Raw genomic sequence first — 19981 nt, 5'->3', positions numbered from 1 at the left:
CCAGCCACGAAATAGCAGCCGGAGAAGAGATGAATTTTAAAACATGTGATTTAAGTAGGCAAAATAAAATCTTCAGACATTTAAAAATATACCAAGAAACCAGCAGAAATGCTGTTAAATTCTGGACACTTTCTCTGTAATAGCATCCAACTCAATTGGATGAAAAATACTTTTTTTTAGTTCTTCCTGGATTATAGTGAGTGGCTTAGGGGAATGACAGTCTGGTCATCTAATGCAGAGGACAGAGGGACATTTGAGCTCACTGTGGAGCAGCTGTACGTGCGTGGCTGTGAGGAGGTTGGGGTTTCCATTCTTTCCACACCATATACCCCAGTTCTGTGGACAGGGGCTGACCAAAAGAAGGTAATTGGTTTAATGTAGGATTAACAGAGGATTTTGTTTCAATAAAACATCAAGGCAAAAGAGTTTCATTTTAGTGAAATTTTCATTGGTGCTTTAAGTTTCTGTCCTGATTCTGGACCAGTTTATGTGGTTGATTTATTGTTTTTATTAAATAAATTATATTTACAAGAGCCTCTAGTTTATGTAGTGTTATATCAAAGGAGGAGCTACTTCTGCTGCCTTAGTCTAGGTTTAAATTTACTTGATGCCGAGTCAGGGAAGCTTCAGGGGCAGATAACCCCTCCACTAGAGCCAGAGGTATGGAGCGTGAAGGACACTCATTCAGACACTAAAATGTTTTGTCCAAAGGACAAATCTCTCAATCACCAAAACCCTTTTATTTTCCTAGACTAGAGAGAAGTGCAGAACAGCTTCTTCATTTCCATGAGCATGAAATCCACCCTTTTGTCTCATACTGTCCCCTGCTGAGCCCACACTTTGGGCAAAACAGTTCTGTAAATATTTGTGCTCATGTTTCAGGAGGAGAAATAAGTTAATTTTGCCAGTGTCACTGAGATGTTCTATTTAAAAGTTATGACTGTGTCAATGATCAAAATGGTAATATCAGATATGCCATTTAAAACGTATTTCTAACAAATTGGATAAAGGCAATTACAGTTTCCAACAACAGTATCTAGTGTTTGGCTCCAATATGTTGGCAAATGCTTTCCCTTTCCTGAAACCCCAACATTTGGCTGCAAGACAAAATTAATGCCAAAATGATTTTAATTTTTGGTGCTCTTTCAAATTTGTCTGGTAATGACATGCTGCAAAATATTGGGACAAGAAACATATCCTTTCCTATGCAGCTCTAAGATTCCTCGTGTGCTGCACAAATAAGATCAATAAGAGATATGAGATTTCCGAAGAAGCTTGAATCGTGGCTGTTTATTCAAACTGAAGTCTCTAGAAGTTCATCCATCATTAAAGACTAAATTTAAAACGGAGAAGAGAATCATCTCAGCTTATATGATGCCCTATGATCAATAGAGAATTGCTTTGTGTTGAAAGAAAAAAATCTAAGAAAACTCTAGTAGAAGGAAAGAATGAAATGACGTATGCAAAAAAAAAAAGCGGGGGGAAGACATTTTAAAATAAAAAAGTTAGCAATATACATCTTAGAGGAGAGAACAGGTACACAGATAAAGATGATTTTCATAACATAGGATTTGAAACAAATATGACATTTTTGTCATTCTCCAAGAGTTAGCTGTGTCACCCAAGGACAAATCCAAGGCCTTATTTCATATACAATACACAAAGGATAACCTGCACCTCAGACAAAGTCCTGCAAAGAGAAGTCAAGCAGTTAGGCAATGCTCCAGCAGACCACTTAAACCTCTGGTATAAAAAGTCTCCATGAAGTGCTAGAAAACACACAGGACAACTCAAGAAGGGCAGTGCAAAAGTGACTAAAGAAAACAGGTTAAACTTAAGTGTTTTCTCAAGTACTTTTTAGGTAGGGGAATTTATGCTTACCCTACCCTCAGTGAGAGTAGACTTATTTATTGAAAGTTTTCTCTTTCTAATCCTTTCCTATTTTTAAATCAGAATTCCTCCAGGGAAGAGTTTATTTGACAAGACTCCAGCACCCTCTGAGAGGAAGCAAAGGAAAAATTTCTGCAGATGCCAGAAGGAGAGCACCAAAACTGTGCCTGTGGAAAACACAAAAAATGCTTTTCAGACTCCTTCCCATGAGCCCTCTGGTTGCCATCATGACCATGTGGACCACAGCTTTGCAATCCCATATCTGGATGTTACATCTGAGTTTGTCACTCACGCAGAAGCAGAGTCAACTTTGAGAAAAGAGGCAAAACCACCAACCAAGACTTTTGGTCAAAGATATTTTTCTAAATCAGTCCAAAAGCGAAGAAGCCCTGAGGTCCTACTAAATCCCCTCCTACACAAAGTTTCCATGAATCTCAACAGTTCTATTCACTCTACCAAACCAACAGGAGACCTAAGGAAAGCAAAGAGGCAAGACAAGTATTATAAATATTCATCCTTTCACGCATTGCATGGCCCAGCCCAGAGACACTCAGAGAGCTTTGCATATTTTTTCCCCGAGGATTACTTTGAAGGGGTTCGGATGAAATTCCCACTGTCATGGCCCACTCCCAATGGCCTGACTGCCACCAAAGCTCAGGAGATTTGCCACCAAATTCTTGCAAATTCCACCATTGGCTTGGCGTGTAAAGGCCTCCTGGCAGAACACCTGGATGAGGCAATTGATATTTGCCTGCTGGACCTGCAGCTCAAAGACGACGTGGCTTGGGTGAAAGCACTGGTAGCTCTTTTGGAAAATGAGTGTGAAAGGAGAGTGCTGGGGAGCAGGAAGGGAGAGCTCCCAGTGGGAAACCAGGAACCTGCTGCCTGGGAGGAGATCCTCGCTGCTCTCCGGTGTCCCGCGCTCTGCAGCGGCCGCTGCACGGAGCTGGGCTGCCAGTGCCGTGCAGGCCACAGCTCCCACGACTGCAGCACTGCCAAAAGTGAGTAAAGCACTCTTTCCATATTGGCATTATTAGGCAGAACATCTGCGCCGAGTTGTTTGCTCCTCAAGCAGCGGTACCAGTAAGGCATTTGATGAATTAGTAATCGGGTTTTGACCTTGAAGAGCCAATCAAAATATCTGGTTGGCTGGCCCCTCACTTTTTTTGCCTCAGTAACTTTTTAAAAATGGATTTTACAAGCCCCTTAGCAAATTGGTTTTGCAGAAGTGATTTTCTTTACATCTGATCTATCACTGGCATGCTGACAAGCAGGCTTCTCACAAAAAAGAGGAGCGTCCTGCTCACCTTGTGGTCAATATTCATGTAAACAGTGTAGAGATATGTCTTACTTCTTTTTTTTCTTCCTGGTCAAGAGAAAATAAAGTTTGAACCTTAATTTCAAACGCTATACTAGCAACAACACAAAATTAGGAGTGACAAAATGAAAAAGTAACCCTGCCAAAGCCATCAAATAGGTTCAGTCTAGGGTCAGTCACCATGGCTTAGCTGAAACATCCAAATCTCCAGCCAGACGCAGGAGCCCAGTGGCACATCTGACACCACAATGCATTTATTATTAGGGATGGGATCACCCATATTCTTCACATTAAACATGACTTCATTGCATGGGTTTAAAGCAGTTAAAATATATCCTGACGTCCTTTTTTTTTTTGTTAATGAGAGGCTAAAATTTGCAGAATAATTTCCCAAATATGGAAGAATTAATTCTCTTTCACACAGAGAAAAACTGACACCAGGGACTGAAAAGTGAGTTGAGCAATTTCGAAGCAATTGCTCAACATATAATTCAATGTTTAACTTATTTCTCTGTGATACAGAGGGGTTAGGGGGCTTGCTTAGGCCAAATTTTAAAATTTTATTTTGCTTTGGCTGAAATCTCTCAGATTAGAGGAAAATAGCTTCAGTATGACCTTTCAAGTAAAAGCTAATGGCACCTTGTCTTCTTGCTGTGACATCAAATATAAACAAGGACAGAGAACAGAGCTCAGCCTGCAATTGCACAGGGAGGTGAGAACCGGAAAACAAACACACATCAGCTGTGGCAAACACCCCCAAAGTAATTTTCTTCTTCTGCCCTGCCTGCTTTTTCTGTCTCTTGCTGCCTTTGCATTGTACATTTTTCATGTTCAGCTGGACAAGGTGCTGGGCCATCTTGTCTAGACAATGCTTTTTCCTGAGTTAGAGAAAAATTGAGAATAAAAAAACCCAGAAAATGAAAACCAAGGTAACAACTGGCATGCTTAATTTTCAGGATATTCTCCTTTGTCTTTGGTATAAATGCAGAGAAATTAGGAGAAAACATCACACAATAAATTCATTTCAGCATTGACTCTGGAGAGGAAAAAGTGCTGCCACTGTCTAGAGTGAATCAGTGGAATGAGTTGGAATGAGGTCTATTATTAAAGATTATTTATTAATTAATTTATTCGTGATTTAGAATATTTTTCTATATATAGAAAAATTGAGAAGCTGTTTTATATATATATATATATATATATGTATATATGTATATACACATAAAATTACCTGATCTTGTGAATGAAATATAAAGGAGATCTGTACATACAGCCTAAGGTCAGATCTCCTACAAGGAGAAATAAAATCTTAGTTGTGGCATGCCAATCACCCTGACATTATAACACTAAGAAAAGGTCATCTAGATAATTTGGTACAGTCAGTCAAGACAAGTCTCCATGGGAGCTTCACCGTTAGCTGTTCTTGATTTTTGAATTTCATGCAAAATATATTTAAGGATATTTGCTTGCTTTCACATTTCACATGCAGAAATGTTCTACACAGACAGCATGGAATCATTTAGATTGGAAAGGGTCTGAGAGATATGGAATCCAACTCTTAACCCAGCACTGCCATCTACACCACTAAACCATGTCCCCAAGTGTCACATCTGAGGAGGTTTCTTGAACACCTACAGGCATGGTGACTCCATCACTTCCCTGTTCCAATGCCTGACCACCTTTCCAGTGAATACATTTTCCTTAATATCCAATTTAAACATCTCTTGGTGGTGACAGCAACAATATCCTCTTGTCCTATTGCTCTTTACTTGGGAGAAGAGACCATTCCCCACCTGGTACAACCTCCTTTCAGGTAGTGCAGAGAACAATAAAATCCCCCCTGAGCTTCCTTTTCTCCAGGCTAAACCCCCCACACCCCAAGGCTGTTCCCCTACAGATCCCAAGGTACATGTGTGATGGGACACATCTTTCCAGGGAAAAAGCCCAGCAGCACCACACAGCCACAACCAACCTCTCAAATGTCACTTCACAGGCTGGAGGTGCTCAGAACCGAGGTCCTGCTGATGGCACTAAAGCCTGGCTTTCACACCAGAACAGGTTATTAGAGATGAAGAATTAAGATCAGCCTCAGAAATAAATCTGTGTGCTCCAGCCAGAGCAGCTGGAGCCCCATCCCTGGAGCTCAGGAATTCTGGCCTGGCTGGCAGAGCCCAGGAAATCAGCACAGGCAGGACAAGGCCCTGGGCTTTGTGGCTAATGAGCAGAGGTTCTGTAGGAAGGGAGAGAAGGGAGGAGAAATTAAGAATTGAATTAGGTTCCTGAAGGACACATAAAAGTGCTGTCTCTTTCGCTTTCTTTTCAAAACATCAAGACAGAAGAAACAGGAGAATAAGTGTTGATCTCAGAAATGCTGAGTTTTAAGTGCTATTGCTAGGGCAAAGTTATGTTCCAGAGGAAGCTACATGAGTAATGAAGGAGAAGGCAACTCCTTCTGCTGGCTATATATTTTCCCATCAGTTCCAAAACAAATCTCTGTCTAATTTTCTCAGACTGGAATTATAGATGTGAATTAAAACTCCCCCAAGATCAAGGAGGCTATCAACATAATTCAAATATATTTTCCAAGGTCACCCAACCTCAGCTACACTGCCAATACAGAACAATATATTCTGCCATTGGTTTTGGCTAGCAAACACACCCAAAAAGATGGTCCTGCAGTATTTTTAGGAATCAAAATACAGGCCATGATATATTTGAAGTGATTTAAAACGAAAACAGAAATGAAGAGAGAAGATGTGAAGTGTGGCTTGCAGACAAGTTCACTCCTCTGCTCTGCCTGACTCCAACAGGAGCAGTCCAGGTGGCCAGAGCTATAATTATCCTCACATGAAAATCGCTATTTGGAGTTGAAAGGCACCTCTGAAATTTGGCAGCACTCCAGAAGCTTAGAATTTCTTAATGTTGCTTAACATTTCATAACCCCCACCCCCCCCAACACCTGTATAAGGTGCTTAAAATGTCATTACCACCTGTAATTAAAGGCAGAATCCAATTATAGCAGATAGCAAATCAGGTTGGTGCTTACCATTTGTATATATTGACCATGTTGCTTATTAAAAAATATCAGGACTAGTAAAGCACACATAGAGCAATGTAATATGCAGATTGTATGAAGCTCTAAAGAGCAATTACAAGATAAAAGGTAATGAGGAATAATAACGACAAATTAGTTTCAGTGAAGTAATGACACTTGAAGTTTAAATTTCTACGTGGAAAGTTCTGGGGAGAACAAAAATTAAGCAGCAAAGAAATCTAAGCCAGCACAAAGTGATGGTGAGAAGGTGAGAAGGGAATGTTCACCTACCACACTTACAGGGATCCCATTTTCCTATCAATGCATTTCACAGGTGTTATCAAGAGGGGCTGTGAACCCAAGTGCATTTTCAGAGCTGTGAACCACTACCACACAGGTCCCCCAGACCCATCTGCCACAGCAGCTACGTCGATTACACCCTGTTATTTTTAGAGTGGTTATACAGACCTTTCTGAATTCCGCAGTCTGCTTTGGGTCCTGTTCATGTGCTGTAATCAAATAATATGAATTAAAGATGCAATATTTTTTAAAATATATTTATAATGAGCAAAAGTATGAGGTCAGCTATTTCAGTTCTTCAGGCTGGATCTTCCAATGGAAAACGCCTCTCCTCCTTGGAAGAATAAACTCAGAGTTTTGATCACACCAGGATTGTAAGGTCAGGTACATATTACAGAAATCTCACTGTTTATGTAATTGTGATTTATTTTTAAGCATAATTCTCATTTTTAAAGACAAAGAATGAGGAAGACATTGAAAGAAAATATTTAATTTTTTTCAGGATCCCCAGGTGAAAGGGGACAGAGCATTTCAGTTGTCTACATCAAATTCCAGTCTGCTTTGGAGAATGGAGCACTTGTATGGGAGCATACTGGCTGAAGTAAATACTTTTCTCCCACTTGAATAAATTCAATGATCTTAAAATTCCAGATCTTAATGATTATGTAAGGGCTGTTAGGAAGTCAAGTAAATTAATACTTTTAGATATTTTCAGTATGTGTTTTGTTGATGTGATGCAGAGGGAGCCATCAGGGTGTGTTGGTACAATAGATGCTGTCCTTGCATAAATTAAAATAAATAAATTAAAATATTATGCAAAGTAAAAAATGCATCTTAGACTTTTCAAAGGAAATATAATTCATTTCCTAAATCCCCAGGATATCTACAATGAAAAATATTGCTCACTGTGTGTAAGGCTGGTGTTCTCTGTGGCTCGACCAGCTTGTGGCCACCAGACCTTCAAGGGAGAATTCCATTTAATAGCAACACAAAGGCCCCAGAAACAGGATTACCAGAAACCGTGACCCTTTCACAGGAACTGATCATTTTTTTTCAAATCACTTGAGCTTGTAAACAAAGAAAAAACAACCAGGCTTTTTGCTAATATGGCAAAACATGCTCTGTGGCAGAGAGGATGCAGTACACTTTAGCAATTCTATTGATTTTTCAAAATTGGATTTCATAAGAAGAGTCAAATGTGCTTGTGAGAACAGCAAAAACCATGCTAACTGTTTTAAGCTTTTCTCACCAAACAGTGCTGCTGCTATTAAAAATGTTAAATTGCATTATCACTTAAAAAGCCCTTCTTCTTTTCAAATAGTAATTCATTGGGCTTAATTCTACTCTTCATTATAGCAATTCCATTGACTTTGCTGGGCACAGCATTAACAAAATCACAGTTCCTGTCACTTTGATGAAGCTACACTATCAAGACAAAAAATCAGGTCTCTTTTTCACAAATCTTCTTTTGTTTTTCCCTTTTTCTCATACTACTTGTTGACTTTTACATTCCAAAATGTTGAATTTTCCTGTCTATCCAGCTGAGGGTGGTTTGAAACTTTCCACTGCCCGCAGCCTCCCCATTCCCTCTCATGTTTAAAGGTTCACTCGACAGCTGATGGGTGTGAGGCTGTGTTCTTGTACTAAACTTTAGAAGCTGGGGCATCTGTTTCTACCAAATACATTTTTCTTCAGTAGAGAATCCTGTAAGGCAGGGAGCATTTCAAGCAGATCCCTGTGCACCACTGCAGCATAAACCACACTTTAATACACAGCTCCCCTCCCACTGGGAATGTATTCTTTACACTGGGCTTAAAGATATTAAAGATATATTCTTATTTCCTTTAAGCTGACATTAAAGAAGTCTCACTAAGATATCAATACTCCATAAAAGAGGTTCTGTAAAGCTTGAAAATGAAAACTTTTCTTTTGAGACCTGTTATCTCCACTTACTATGAATTTTTTTTCTCTCAGCTTACCAATATTGGAAAGTAGATAAAGAATAAGTATGAAGATACATATTATGCAATTTAAGATTACATTGTTCAGTCAGCTCTTTCCTAGTTAAAACAATTTATGATTTAGTACCGAAAGAAAACTGGGGAAAATATCTTTTAAATGTTTATTTGCAAAAAACCACTTTCCTTCTCCCTGCCATCTGCATAGGAGTGGCCCTCATCATCATTGAGGCTCTGGCACAGGATGCCCTGAAAAACTGTGGATCTCCCATCCCTGGAAGAGTTCAGGGCCAGGTTGGATAGGACTTGGAGCATCCTTTATGAAGAAAATTAGTCTATAGTGTCATCAGTCCTAGGCTGTAAAAATTTACACAAATACATTCTTCTCAGGCTAAAAACAGAGCCAGCGTTAGCAGACATCATTTGAAAAGGTATCATGATTGAACATCAAGCTTTGAGATTACTTGTCAAAGCATCAATTTTTGAACCTAGGACTTGTCACCTTTTGAAAACAGCACTCTTGTTCTTTTAGAGGAATGAACACCTTCAACCACAAGAGTTTTAGTAAGAACTACAAAATTTACAAAAGAAAAACAGTTTAGAATCAAAAGAGAAGAAAAGCACAAACTTTAACTACCACAGATGCATCCTCACTGACACCCACAAACTCTGCTCAGAGAAACGTTTTTCTCAATCCCATCAAACATCTTTGTGGGCCATTCTCAGGGACTGGGGACTTCCTGCTAGTTTTGAAGCCTTTCTTCTTTTCATAGCAGATTTACTTTAGTTTTTGCTGGTGCAGATGCAATAAACAAGCATCTGAAAAGGCAGACATCAATACCAGCTTTAATCTACTGTTTTAAGTCCCAGTTCTTTCCATCTGAGGCACAGACCTGGCTGAGCACGGAGAGGACTATTAGCTTTATCGTTACAAAGTCAATAGAAAACGAATTTTAAAAGGATATCAAATCTTGGTGATAAGGGACATGGAAGGTTGCATGCACAGTGGTCCAAACTATTTCCTGCAAACCAGGTCAGGGAGATCAGTCTTTTCTGCAGATTAGTTTATTTGCTTTAATGCAAAATGAAAACAGTGAAAACAGTCCAGTGAAACATGTAAAAAAAAAAAAAAAAAAATCCAAAGAACACAGAATTAAATTGCTAGAAAAGTTTAAAAAATTACAGAGCTCATTCAAACTGACCAAAGCCAGACACCCCAGAAGCACACCTCTAACTTCTTTACATCAGGCTGTTTACAGGTACCACAGGAAATTTCACCCTTAAATCTTGTTAAATCCAAAAGAAAACAAAAAGCCCTGAAAAAACAGCCTCCCTCTCCAAATACTCACAATGCACATACAAGGAAAATAACAAATTCACAACAGTTTATAAACTAGAATTAAAGCTTGCAAACCACTCAAAGGTCTGATTTAAGTTGACCAAAACCAAAAATTCAGAGCAAACCTTTAAGGCCTTTACATAATATTTTATGTTGTGTAAAGAGCTCACAATCCACCAGATACCGAACACTCAACCAATTGTGAACAAAACCCTGAGTGTAATAACCAGATTTGATCTAATTCAGTGACTTTAAACATGGGAAAATTACTAAAACCAACTAATTGGGCACTAGAGTGGACATAAGGACCAAGATGACACCACGATGACCCAAATCCTTTTTGTGGCATCACTGCACTCACTCTCAGGAAGCCTCAAGAAACTGCCAAGGGTTCTTCCCTAAAGTGCCATTGAGGGACAAAAACTGAGACCTGCTTTGGTGTGCCAGTGAGCACCATGAATGCACAACCAGAATCTTACATGAGGTCACCTCTCCAGGCCAACTGGAAAAGAAAAAATATTTTGTATTCAACAGCACAACCCTCTTCTATTGCTGAAGTACATTGCTAGCAAGCCTTTTAAAAATAGAAGGATTAAATAAACCTAAAATGTCACAGTGAGTTTTCCAAAGCAAAAAATAATCTACCATATTGTTGCAGCACATGGATGCTTTCAGTGTGAAATTGAGCCAGGCCATTTCTCACAGGCAGGGAGCTCTTGCAAAATGTTTTTTCCCCATGCTCTCTCAGGGCTCGTTTCTGCAATCCATACTGGATACCAGAGACCCTCAAAGCAAAAAACCAGACTCACTCCATGTCAGCAAAAGGTCACAGATCTAGAGTTTGGTACTATGGAAACAGTGTTGTTTAGGCTGGAAAAAATCCCTCAGGTCAGTGAGTCCAACTGTTAATCCATGAATGCCAAGCCCAGCACTAAACCATGTCCCCAAGTGCCACATCTACACAGCTTTTAAATACCCCTAGGGACAGTGATTCCACCACATCCCTGGGAAGCCCATTCAGTGTTTGACCACCCTTTCATCACAGAAAGTTTCCATAATATCCCATCTAAACCTCCCCTGCTGCAATTTGAGTCCCTTTCCTCTTGTCCTGTCACTTCCTCTCTGGGAGAAGAGACCAACTCACACCTTGCCACACACTCCTTTCTGGGAGTTGTAGAGGGGTGGTCCCCATGAGCCTCCTTTCCTCCAGACTAGGCACCCCCAGCTCCTTCAGCTGCTCTGATCCTCTGAGACCTGGGTTTGGAAGCAGGAAAAACACAGTTTTCATTTATAAGCCAGGGAGATCACTGATGTGCCAGAATTCTGGCAAAGAGCATATGTCTGCTGATAGTTTTTTTTTTAGGGAGGATTATCAAATGAGCTTTGGGTCATGGACAGCACGAGTTCCAGGATAATGCATTCAATGACTCTGTGATTACCAAATAACATTATATACAAAAGAAATACAATATTTGTGCAAACATTTGGATGGAGGCAGACTCAGACTTGCTCTGTCCAAGCTGTAGAGAAAATTGATCATAAGTTTGCTCTGACAGAACCCTCATACCTATGGTAGCTGGAGGCCCACATCCATACCAGCAAGCTCTGGCATGGAAAATTGTTCAATCAGCTCCCTGATTCCAAGGAAGGGGCAGCTGGGCATCATGGGCCATTTACTTTCTCACTTCAGATTTAACCCAACCCAGCACCTATGATCTGGTTCTTGATTTGCTTTCCATGGCTTAGATTGCTTATATATCATCCCCTTTAAGAAAAGCAGGGCAGTTCCTTTCCTTCTCTTTATTCAAACAAAATTCTTGCTGGTTTCAATTCCAGGTCTGCTGCTCCAGCCCAAAGCCTCATGTGTAGTTTTCAAACAGTGCAGAAGAAAGTTTATTTTTGCTGGGATACTTTTCTAATCAAATGGTAAATCCAACATGAACTATTTCTATCTGTCAGTAAGACTTCACTAAGCGTAGATTTGCAATATTCTTGATTTTGTGTCAACTGTCTTCATTTTCTTCTACAACTTTGCGTATTATTTACAGAATACACTGCAAAAATACCTGTAAAACCAACCATGTATTTATGTGGGGGGGTTTAGTCTATTATTTAGCCTGTGCTCTTTGTCAGATTTGATTGACGTAAATGATTACAGAATGAAACCACACCAACAGAAACTCTGAATTTACTGTTCTTTCCTGGAAATTCCTACTGGAGATGGGAGGAGAAGGAAGGGAAGGCAGGGGAGGTGTGCCATGAGGACAAGCATTGCAAACCACTGAGGACAGATCCTTTATTCTGTCTGGAGGCCTTTGAGATTTCCACCTTCAACTCCAGATCCTTCTCTCCATTTTATCTCAAGACAGTTTCATTAAAACACAAGATTTTTTAAAACTTTTTTTCCCAAGCATTTCCTGCTGTTCATCACTATCCCAATGCAATGTTCTGCCAGGTGACAGATGCATTTTTTTGTGTTTACTCGCTGTGTGTACAGACTGGAAATGCAGTGAGATGCCCATGGCTGAGCCAGTGGATGTGAGCACACAGATCCCTAAATCCTCCTCCATAACTGCTGCACCCTGTCACACATCTGAGCCCCAGGTGTCACCCTGAGCCTCAGTTTTTAATCTACTAGTAAAAGTCAAAGCACATTTTTGGCCTATAGGCCATACAGAGAAAAGAGGAAGGATGTTCTGCCCTGGATTTTGTGGTATTTTGACATTCACACTCCCTAAACATAAATTATTAATGTTCAAATATATCATACTTTTTACAAGCACCTTCCAAGAGCTGCATGATTACCTACAGATTTCTCTCCTCTCTATCTTGCCCCTCTACAGTCATCAGACATCCATCTCAGATCTCCTCAACCTCTGCTTTCTCTGCACTTTTGCCCTCACTCTCACCAGTTTCCCAGCTCTTTTTGTTGCTCCTGTCCTTCTTCCCTCCAGTCTTTAGCTGAACTCCTTGCAGCTCTTTTGCTAGGGTTTTTCAGGCTCTCCAATATTCCCTTCTGATGTCAGCGCCTCTCTGGTCTTCCAACTCCCCTCCATGAACCACACCTTGATCCCTGCACCCAGCAAGAGCAGGGTCTGGGTGTTTGAGTGCCCAGGTGCCAACTGCCAGGAGACTTTTCCAAAGCCAATGGAATGGAGATTTCCTCTCCCCTTTTTGGTTGGAACTGGCTAAAATGCAATGCTAGAAGGCAGAGGGGAAGACAGACAGAAACCATTTTTAAAACCAAATGCCAAAAAGTCCTACACCCATTATGTGTGACATTTTAAAAAAATTAAAAGAATAAAAATAAAAACCCGTATCAGTATTTATCTACTGCCTATACTGAGGTCCAAAGGCTGACCTCTAGTATCAATTTTTTTTAAAAAAGGTACATTATTTTTATTTAATTACTAAATTAATTAATGTAAATACTTTAATTGTAAATTATTGTAATTTATTTAATTTTTATTAAATATATAAATTTATTTTATTTAATTTATGTAATTACTTTTATTTTCCATCAGATTTATAGTTGGCAAGACAGTGATGTTTGTAGTGTTGTTGCCAAGTAGTGTTTGTGTTAAGGAAAGGACTTTCCAGGTTCTCATGCCCTGCCAGCGAGGAGTCTGGGGCTGCCCAGAGAGCTGGGAGGGGACACCAACAGGACAGCTGTCCCCCCGTGACCAAAGGGATATCCCATTCCATATGACATCACTCTCAGTGCATAAACTGGGGGGAAAGCTGGGCAGCAGCCACGCTCAGGTACTGGCTGGGCATCTCTTGGCAAGTGGTGAGAAATTGCATTGTGCATCACTTGTATATATTCTAAATATTTTATCATGATTATTACCATTACTATGTATTACTTCCTTTTTTCTCCCATTAAACTGCCCTTAAGTCAACTCACACATTTTCTCACTCTCTCCCTTTTGATTGTCTCCCTGATCCTGCCAGGAGGGGCAGTGAGAAGTGCCTGTGTGATATTCAGTTCCTGGCTGGGGTTAAACCCTGACAAGTGTGTACAGAATGGTTTGAGAGAAACAAATACAGAATGCTGAGCAGATCCTGTAAGTCCCTGGGCAAAGCACTGGGGCTGGGTCACCTTGCCCTGACCTTGACACTGGAGTGTGGCCATAAAGATGTAAGGAAACCTTTGGGGAAGTGCAGGGGTTTAATCAACAGAGCTGGGAGTGCTTTGGGGGAACAGGAAGGGCTGCAGGAGCACATTCCTAGGCCCCACTCCTTCCCGGGCTCTGAGATTCTGCCTCACCCACAGAAGCCTGAAAATCTGCAGAGATAATGAAAACATTAATGCAATCCAAGCTACCTCAGTACTAGTGGGGCTAACTATTAAAATCTCATGAAAAACATAATGAAGCATTTTTATTTTTTAATTTTTATGCACTAACCACAGAAGAAGGCAATTTATCAAAACCAGTCACCACATCTGACTAATAGTTTTGTACATTACAGGAATCCACCAGTAACTGATGAAAGCTGATAAGCTGTAAACGATTTCTCTTCTTGTAAATATTGCAAAGTGTCCAGCAGTGTTGGTAATACTGCTGCAATAAAATCAATTTCTTTAAAAAATGAAAGAAAAGCTAAAAGCACTTCAGAAGTGCAGGGGGGGAAAAAAGTATTTTCTTTTTTTTTCATGTTTATGTTGCTTTCCTTCTTTTTTTTTTTTTTTCTGGAAAAACACAAGTCGTGTGGCTCTGTTGTTACAGGCTGCAATCTGGTGGGATGGCAGTGTTTAAACAGCATTTCTCCTAATTACAGCCTAAATGGCAGAGCCCTAAAGGAACAGCGAGGTGCTGGGGAAGGTTATCAACTCCACTCAGGGCCTTTTGCCCCTCAAAACAGAGCTGGACTAAGGTACCATTAAAATATTAGGTGATGGAGAGCTTCTGTTTCAGCCAAGCTACAGCTCAGAGAAAACTGATGGGCAATATTGCTTTGCCAGAGCAGTGGTGATGGGGCAGGGAAGAGGAAGCCAAGCAGGGATAACAACTCCACTCTCCTGGTGAGCAACGTCCCTCCCAGGGCTCCTGGTCATGCCCTTGCTATTAAGTGTTGTTCAGGAGACAAGAAGAAAATGTTCTGTTTTTTGCTACTTGTCATCATGTTGGCTTCTCCTGACCACTAGATCTACAAACAGTATAAATCAAAATATTCAGCCATGATCACAACCGACTGCTATTATTGATGTATGATATTGGAGCCATTCTGACTCTTCTGCTAACCAAAAGCTGGTGCAAATATCTACCAAATTATAATTTTTCTTAATTAAAGATGTGAATTCTGACATCCAATGGACTTGCATTTTTCCTCTGTAGAAACAGCCCCAATATGAAAGCAGCGAGCAATTTTAAAAGTTGAATACCCAAAGTACAACAGAAATCACGTGAAACTTTACCTGAGAGCCATAAGACATTTTTAAAGCAGTAATGGGTGGAAGTCAGCAGCACAGGCTGTACTTCACTTAAGCTCTACTTAAGGCCTTAATGTCGCATTTAAGTGAAACTTAGCTGGTGTATGACCTTTGTGCTGACACAGTGCACAGCTGAGTGCTGCCATTAATGATTTAGCCCTCACAAGAAAACTTTACTTTAAGGACCCTTTAACTGCTGCCAAAACTTTAGGAAAAAACAAACAAACAAACAAAAAGCCAAAAACATAGGGCTGGCTTTTCCCTTGCTCTTTGACACTGCAGGGATCCTGGTGGCATGGCCATCTCTTGTTCCCATGTTTCTCTATGCTGTGGGATGAGGCCTTGGCCTCTCAGTTGTGCTCCCATCCTGTTGCCTGGCTCAGGGATGTGTTACCCCTCTTACCTGGCTCAGGAGATGTATTACCACTGGATACTTAGGTCAACAGAAGTTTTAGCCCTGGAGACCTTTTAGCATGAAACCACAGCTTCAGGGAATTGATTCAGGAGCCCTGACACTCACTAATACATCTTGCAGCACTGGGTGCACAGGACAATATTTAACAGAGGTTTGTTGCTTCCCCTTCTGACAACTGCTGTTTCTTTGTTCAAGAGAAATCCACTGGGAGGCAAGGAAGACCCTAGGGAAAAGTATTAAACCACAAAAACCAGGAACAAGTACAACAAAATCTCTGCTGAAGCAGAACAGAGCAGAGTGTAAGTGCTGCTCTCTAAAGCTCTGTATCCATCTCACCCTGCAGAGCAAGCTTTGGAAATCACAGCCTTGGAGAATGGGGGCCTCTGCGACGTCCGAGCCTCGGAGTGCAGCAGGATCCGGGTGTTTGGCCTCGGGTTCAAAGACTCTCCCAGCCTGCACTGCCAGGTCACCAGGCTAATCGTAAGCTGCCTCCTGTTGGCTCCTAAAATATGGATGATGCAGTGAAACATTGGCATGTTTATACAGAAATGTTTTACTCTGGTCTGTGCTGTCTTCCCTCACTGCTTCAGCAGGTTCCGAGCCACTGTCAATGTGTTTGCTACAAGTGAGGAGAGCTGAAGAGGCTCAGACCTTTCCAGGACTGGTTCCCTGGAAATGTACAGCTATGAGTACTTTCTCATTATCTCTGTGGAGTTTTGTTTGATTCCTGTTTGGTTCAGCTGCTCTGTACTCCATTGAAGCCTGAAATCACAATATTATTTCTCATGTTGTACATCTGGAATCACTACACTTGGTTGTTTTCCTAAACACATTTAAATGTTTTGTGGTTGAATATAGGGTTTCCTCACCACAGTTACAGAGGCTCTTATTTGAATTTTCTTAGTCATACTTCAACACCAAATCAGAGGTTTTGATGAGCATCAAACCCATCTCTTATGCAAGCACTGTAATTTTATCATAAACAACTATACACAGTCAATGCTGCAACTGAGTTATTTGGTAGATCAGCGTCCTCAGATATGAAATGTTTGATTAAACTCATAAATCCACCTCAGAACAGACAATCAGCCTGACTCCCAGTTGGAGCTGGCACACTCACGAGGCACAGCTGAGATTTGCTGAGCCCCCTTAGGGCTCCATGGGCTCTTACCAAGTTGGAATGTTTTGTGCAGCTGATCTGGGGGAGTAGGTGACATCACCTCCAAAGAGCCACGATCCGGCTGCTGAGCTCCAGCAGGAAACACAAAGTTACTCGATTACATCACCCCATCTCATCCCAAGTGCAGATCACAGCACTTCCTAAATCAATAGACCACCTGCATGCCTAGCTAGGCATGGCTTCCCCTTTTACTGTAGCTATAGTAACAGCATGTTTCCTTTTAAATAAACCACCTAGGAATGCCTTATATTATTGATTAGAAATACAAACATACACTGACAACTGGAATCTCTTTATGAGCCTTCATTTTCTGCACTCTCCCTCTGCTTTACTGTAGCATCTCAATGGCGAATGGATATCAAGAGAAGAAGAAAGCACAAAAGCAGATTTCCTGAGCTCTGAGGCTGTGGACTGCCAGATCCCACTCCTGAACATCACAGAGGCCGTGCACTTCGTGGCCGGTGACGAGCCCTTTGCAAGATGGCAAGTGAAAGTAGGAATTTTATTATGTTTCTAAGAAACGTTTTAGAAAGAGAAAATCAGTTGTCATGGTAAATTAAAATGCAAAGCACAGTTTTCTTCCTTTCAGAAGTGAAAAGGCCTGTAGAAATACTCGCACTAACGTCACATAGAGAAAAAAACAAAACACCCCACCAACCAAAACAATGAGCTTCAACCCAGGTGTCTGTGTAGCCAATCCAAAAGGGCAAATTACAACCACTTCTAGAGGTAATCACCTGAGATTGATGCAGTTATGCTAATCAATTGTTAATCATTAGTATTCCATTTCTGAAAGCCCCAGCTCAAACTCCTGACTAGGCAGCAAGTGTCAGAGAGCTTTGACTCCCTGGGTGCACAAGCGGTGTGTGCAGGGCTGGCTCCTGGGATGTCACGGCCAGTCATGGTCTGAATGGCTGCAGGAAGAAGCATGTGCAGTATCTGCTTCTTCTGGGTTTTCTGCTGCAATTTTAGCCCCTTTTTTTTCACAAAATGGTACCTATTTTTCTAAATATCCCCAGGAAACCAGCGCCTTCCCGACCCTGCGTGCCTGCTGCCCTTGGACTCACTCTAGGCCTGAATGATTATTTTCTGCAGATCAGCTGTTTTTTACAAAACTGAGATTTTTTTTTTAAGGGCTCTGAAGCTGAGAAGAATATATTGCCATTGTAGAGAGACTGCAGATGTGCTCGGAAAATTGCAGCATGCAAAATGAAACACATAAAGCTCGCCCCTCACCACTGCCTGTCCTGCACCCTGCAGCTGCCTGCACCCCGCTGGAGACACGTGCTGCCACGTGGCCTGGGGGGAACAGAAAGATGTTTGGCAGGACAAGTCTTCTAGTCAGTCATTTATTTTAAAAATATAAGGATTTGGGAGTTTAGGACATTAGGGTAAAATCCTGAGGGTGCAGAGCCTGACTGTTTGCTGCTGGGGTGGAGCTTGGACATTCCTTTTGTCATACACCAGAGCTGAACCAGGAGGGAAGGTGCTCTGCTCAGGGCTCCAAAATTGCTCAAAAAAAGGTATTTAACTCTGCCATCTGTGAGATAAAATGCTGTCTCATGGTGGAAGGAGCTGAGAGGGAGACACCCTGGGTGTTTCTGGCCCAAGAGGACAGCTAAATGCTGGTATGAGCACAGGAAGGTTTCCCCAGTGTTCCAGGACATCGTCCTCACAGCACAGGTCTGTTACAATTCTGATTGTGTTCAAGTGCTTCCTTTCAGCCCTGAGGAGGTCTGTATAATTTTTCTCATTCACAGCTACAAAAACTCTTTCCATGCACTAAAGCTCCAGAAAACCTCTGCACCTGCAAGCTTTCTGCCCTTTCCCTCTCCTTCAAGCCCTGCAGAGGAACCAGGCTGACGGCTACGGAGCGAATACTCAATTAAATCATCTCGGTCTGTACGTGAGTCTGGAACTCCTGTGGATCTTTAGATGAACAAATTGGGAAGGCAGAGCCTAGTGCTCAGTTTCAAAGGCAGCTGGCCTTACATGGCAGCACAGAGAAAAAAAATCATGGAGCTTTTCAAGATAAAAAATTACTTTCAATTAATTCCACAGGTGTTCAAAAATTATTGTTCCAGAAAATTCGTCTTAAGACTTATTGCAGCTCATAAGACTTATTGATGATCTGGGTTGTGTATCTATGTATCTACTTTTCAAAACATAGCTAAAGGATTTTTCAGAACCAAAAGTCAACACAATTCTTTCTGGAAATGTCACTGTTCAATATTTTCAGAATCTCTCCTCCTTCCCAAATCAAATTTCAAAGGAATCAGAAAAATTTCACTACAGCTTTCTCACTGCCAGCACTGGGGGAGCAGGAGCTCTTCTCAGTGCTCTTTCATTTAATCTCCTGTTGTATTCATGTTTCAGATTTTGCCCATTGTTCCCATGACATGCTGCTGAACACAGATAAGAAAGTACATGTGGCTACACCAGAGTGTTTGGCATAATTAATTGAGATATCAAAATACAAACCTATCCTTGGCAGATGCCTGGGTGAAGAGGTGAAAGAGCTTGGCAGGCACTTATCTAATTTGGGAAGCAGCTCTCATCCTCTTCATTAAGTTGTTGTTGCTGTATCTATTTAGAATGGAAAAAAAAATCACAAAAAAAATTTGGTGAGGCAAAAACTGAATTTGAACTCAGCACAGTTTTACACCTTTCAATTTTTATTTTTTTTTTTTAGAAACTTTCATGCAAAGTGTATGTAGAGTGATGCCAATAGCCAAGATCATTTCATGACAGGTGAAAAACCTGAAGCAGAAGCAACAGAGTTCCTGATCATCCTTTGCATTTCTGCAGAAGCAGCTCCTTCTTTCCAAATCATACCTATGCCCAAGCAAACAAGGCCCAGCTCTAAGTAGGTTTTTGCCTCTTAAGGTCCAAAGAAATTAAAGGTTTAGCTCAGCTCAGTTCTCATCAAAGTGTTTGTTCCACATCACTAAGATGACTAATGAAAAAGCAATTAAAATAGCTATAAACCAGCTCAATTCTAAAAAAAAAAAAAAAACCAAAAAAAAAAAAAACCAAAATAGATGTTTATAACTGAATGTAGAAAAAAAAAAACAGATTAAAAAATAATCAAATTACAGGAATTACATTCACTC

General features: G+C 40.9%; 1 protein-coding gene across 1 annotated transcript in view; it reads left to right on the top strand.

Annotated features, from left to right (window-relative positions):
* LOC121336300 (von Willebrand factor D and EGF domain-containing protein-like) overlaps window positions 1–19981 on the top strand; it is a 165807-nt gene that overhangs the window by 77906 nt on the left and 67920 nt on the right. Inside the window, 3 exon segments of the mRNA XM_041405320.1 lie at window positions 1954–2891; window positions 16032–16168; window positions 17206–17361. Coding sequence (XP_041261254.1) covers window positions 1954–2891; window positions 16032–16168; window positions 17206–17361 — 1231 coding nt within the window.

The sequence above is a fragment of the Onychostruthus taczanowskii genome, unplaced genomic scaffold (genome assembly GCF_017590055.1).
Source record: "Onychostruthus taczanowskii isolate IOZ18803 unplaced genomic scaffold, ASM1759005v1 scaffold10, whole genome shotgun sequence".
NCBI lineage: Eukaryota > Metazoa > Chordata > Aves > Passeriformes > Passeridae > Onychostruthus > Onychostruthus taczanowskii.
This window is presented reverse-complemented; position numbering and strand designations above follow the sequence as displayed.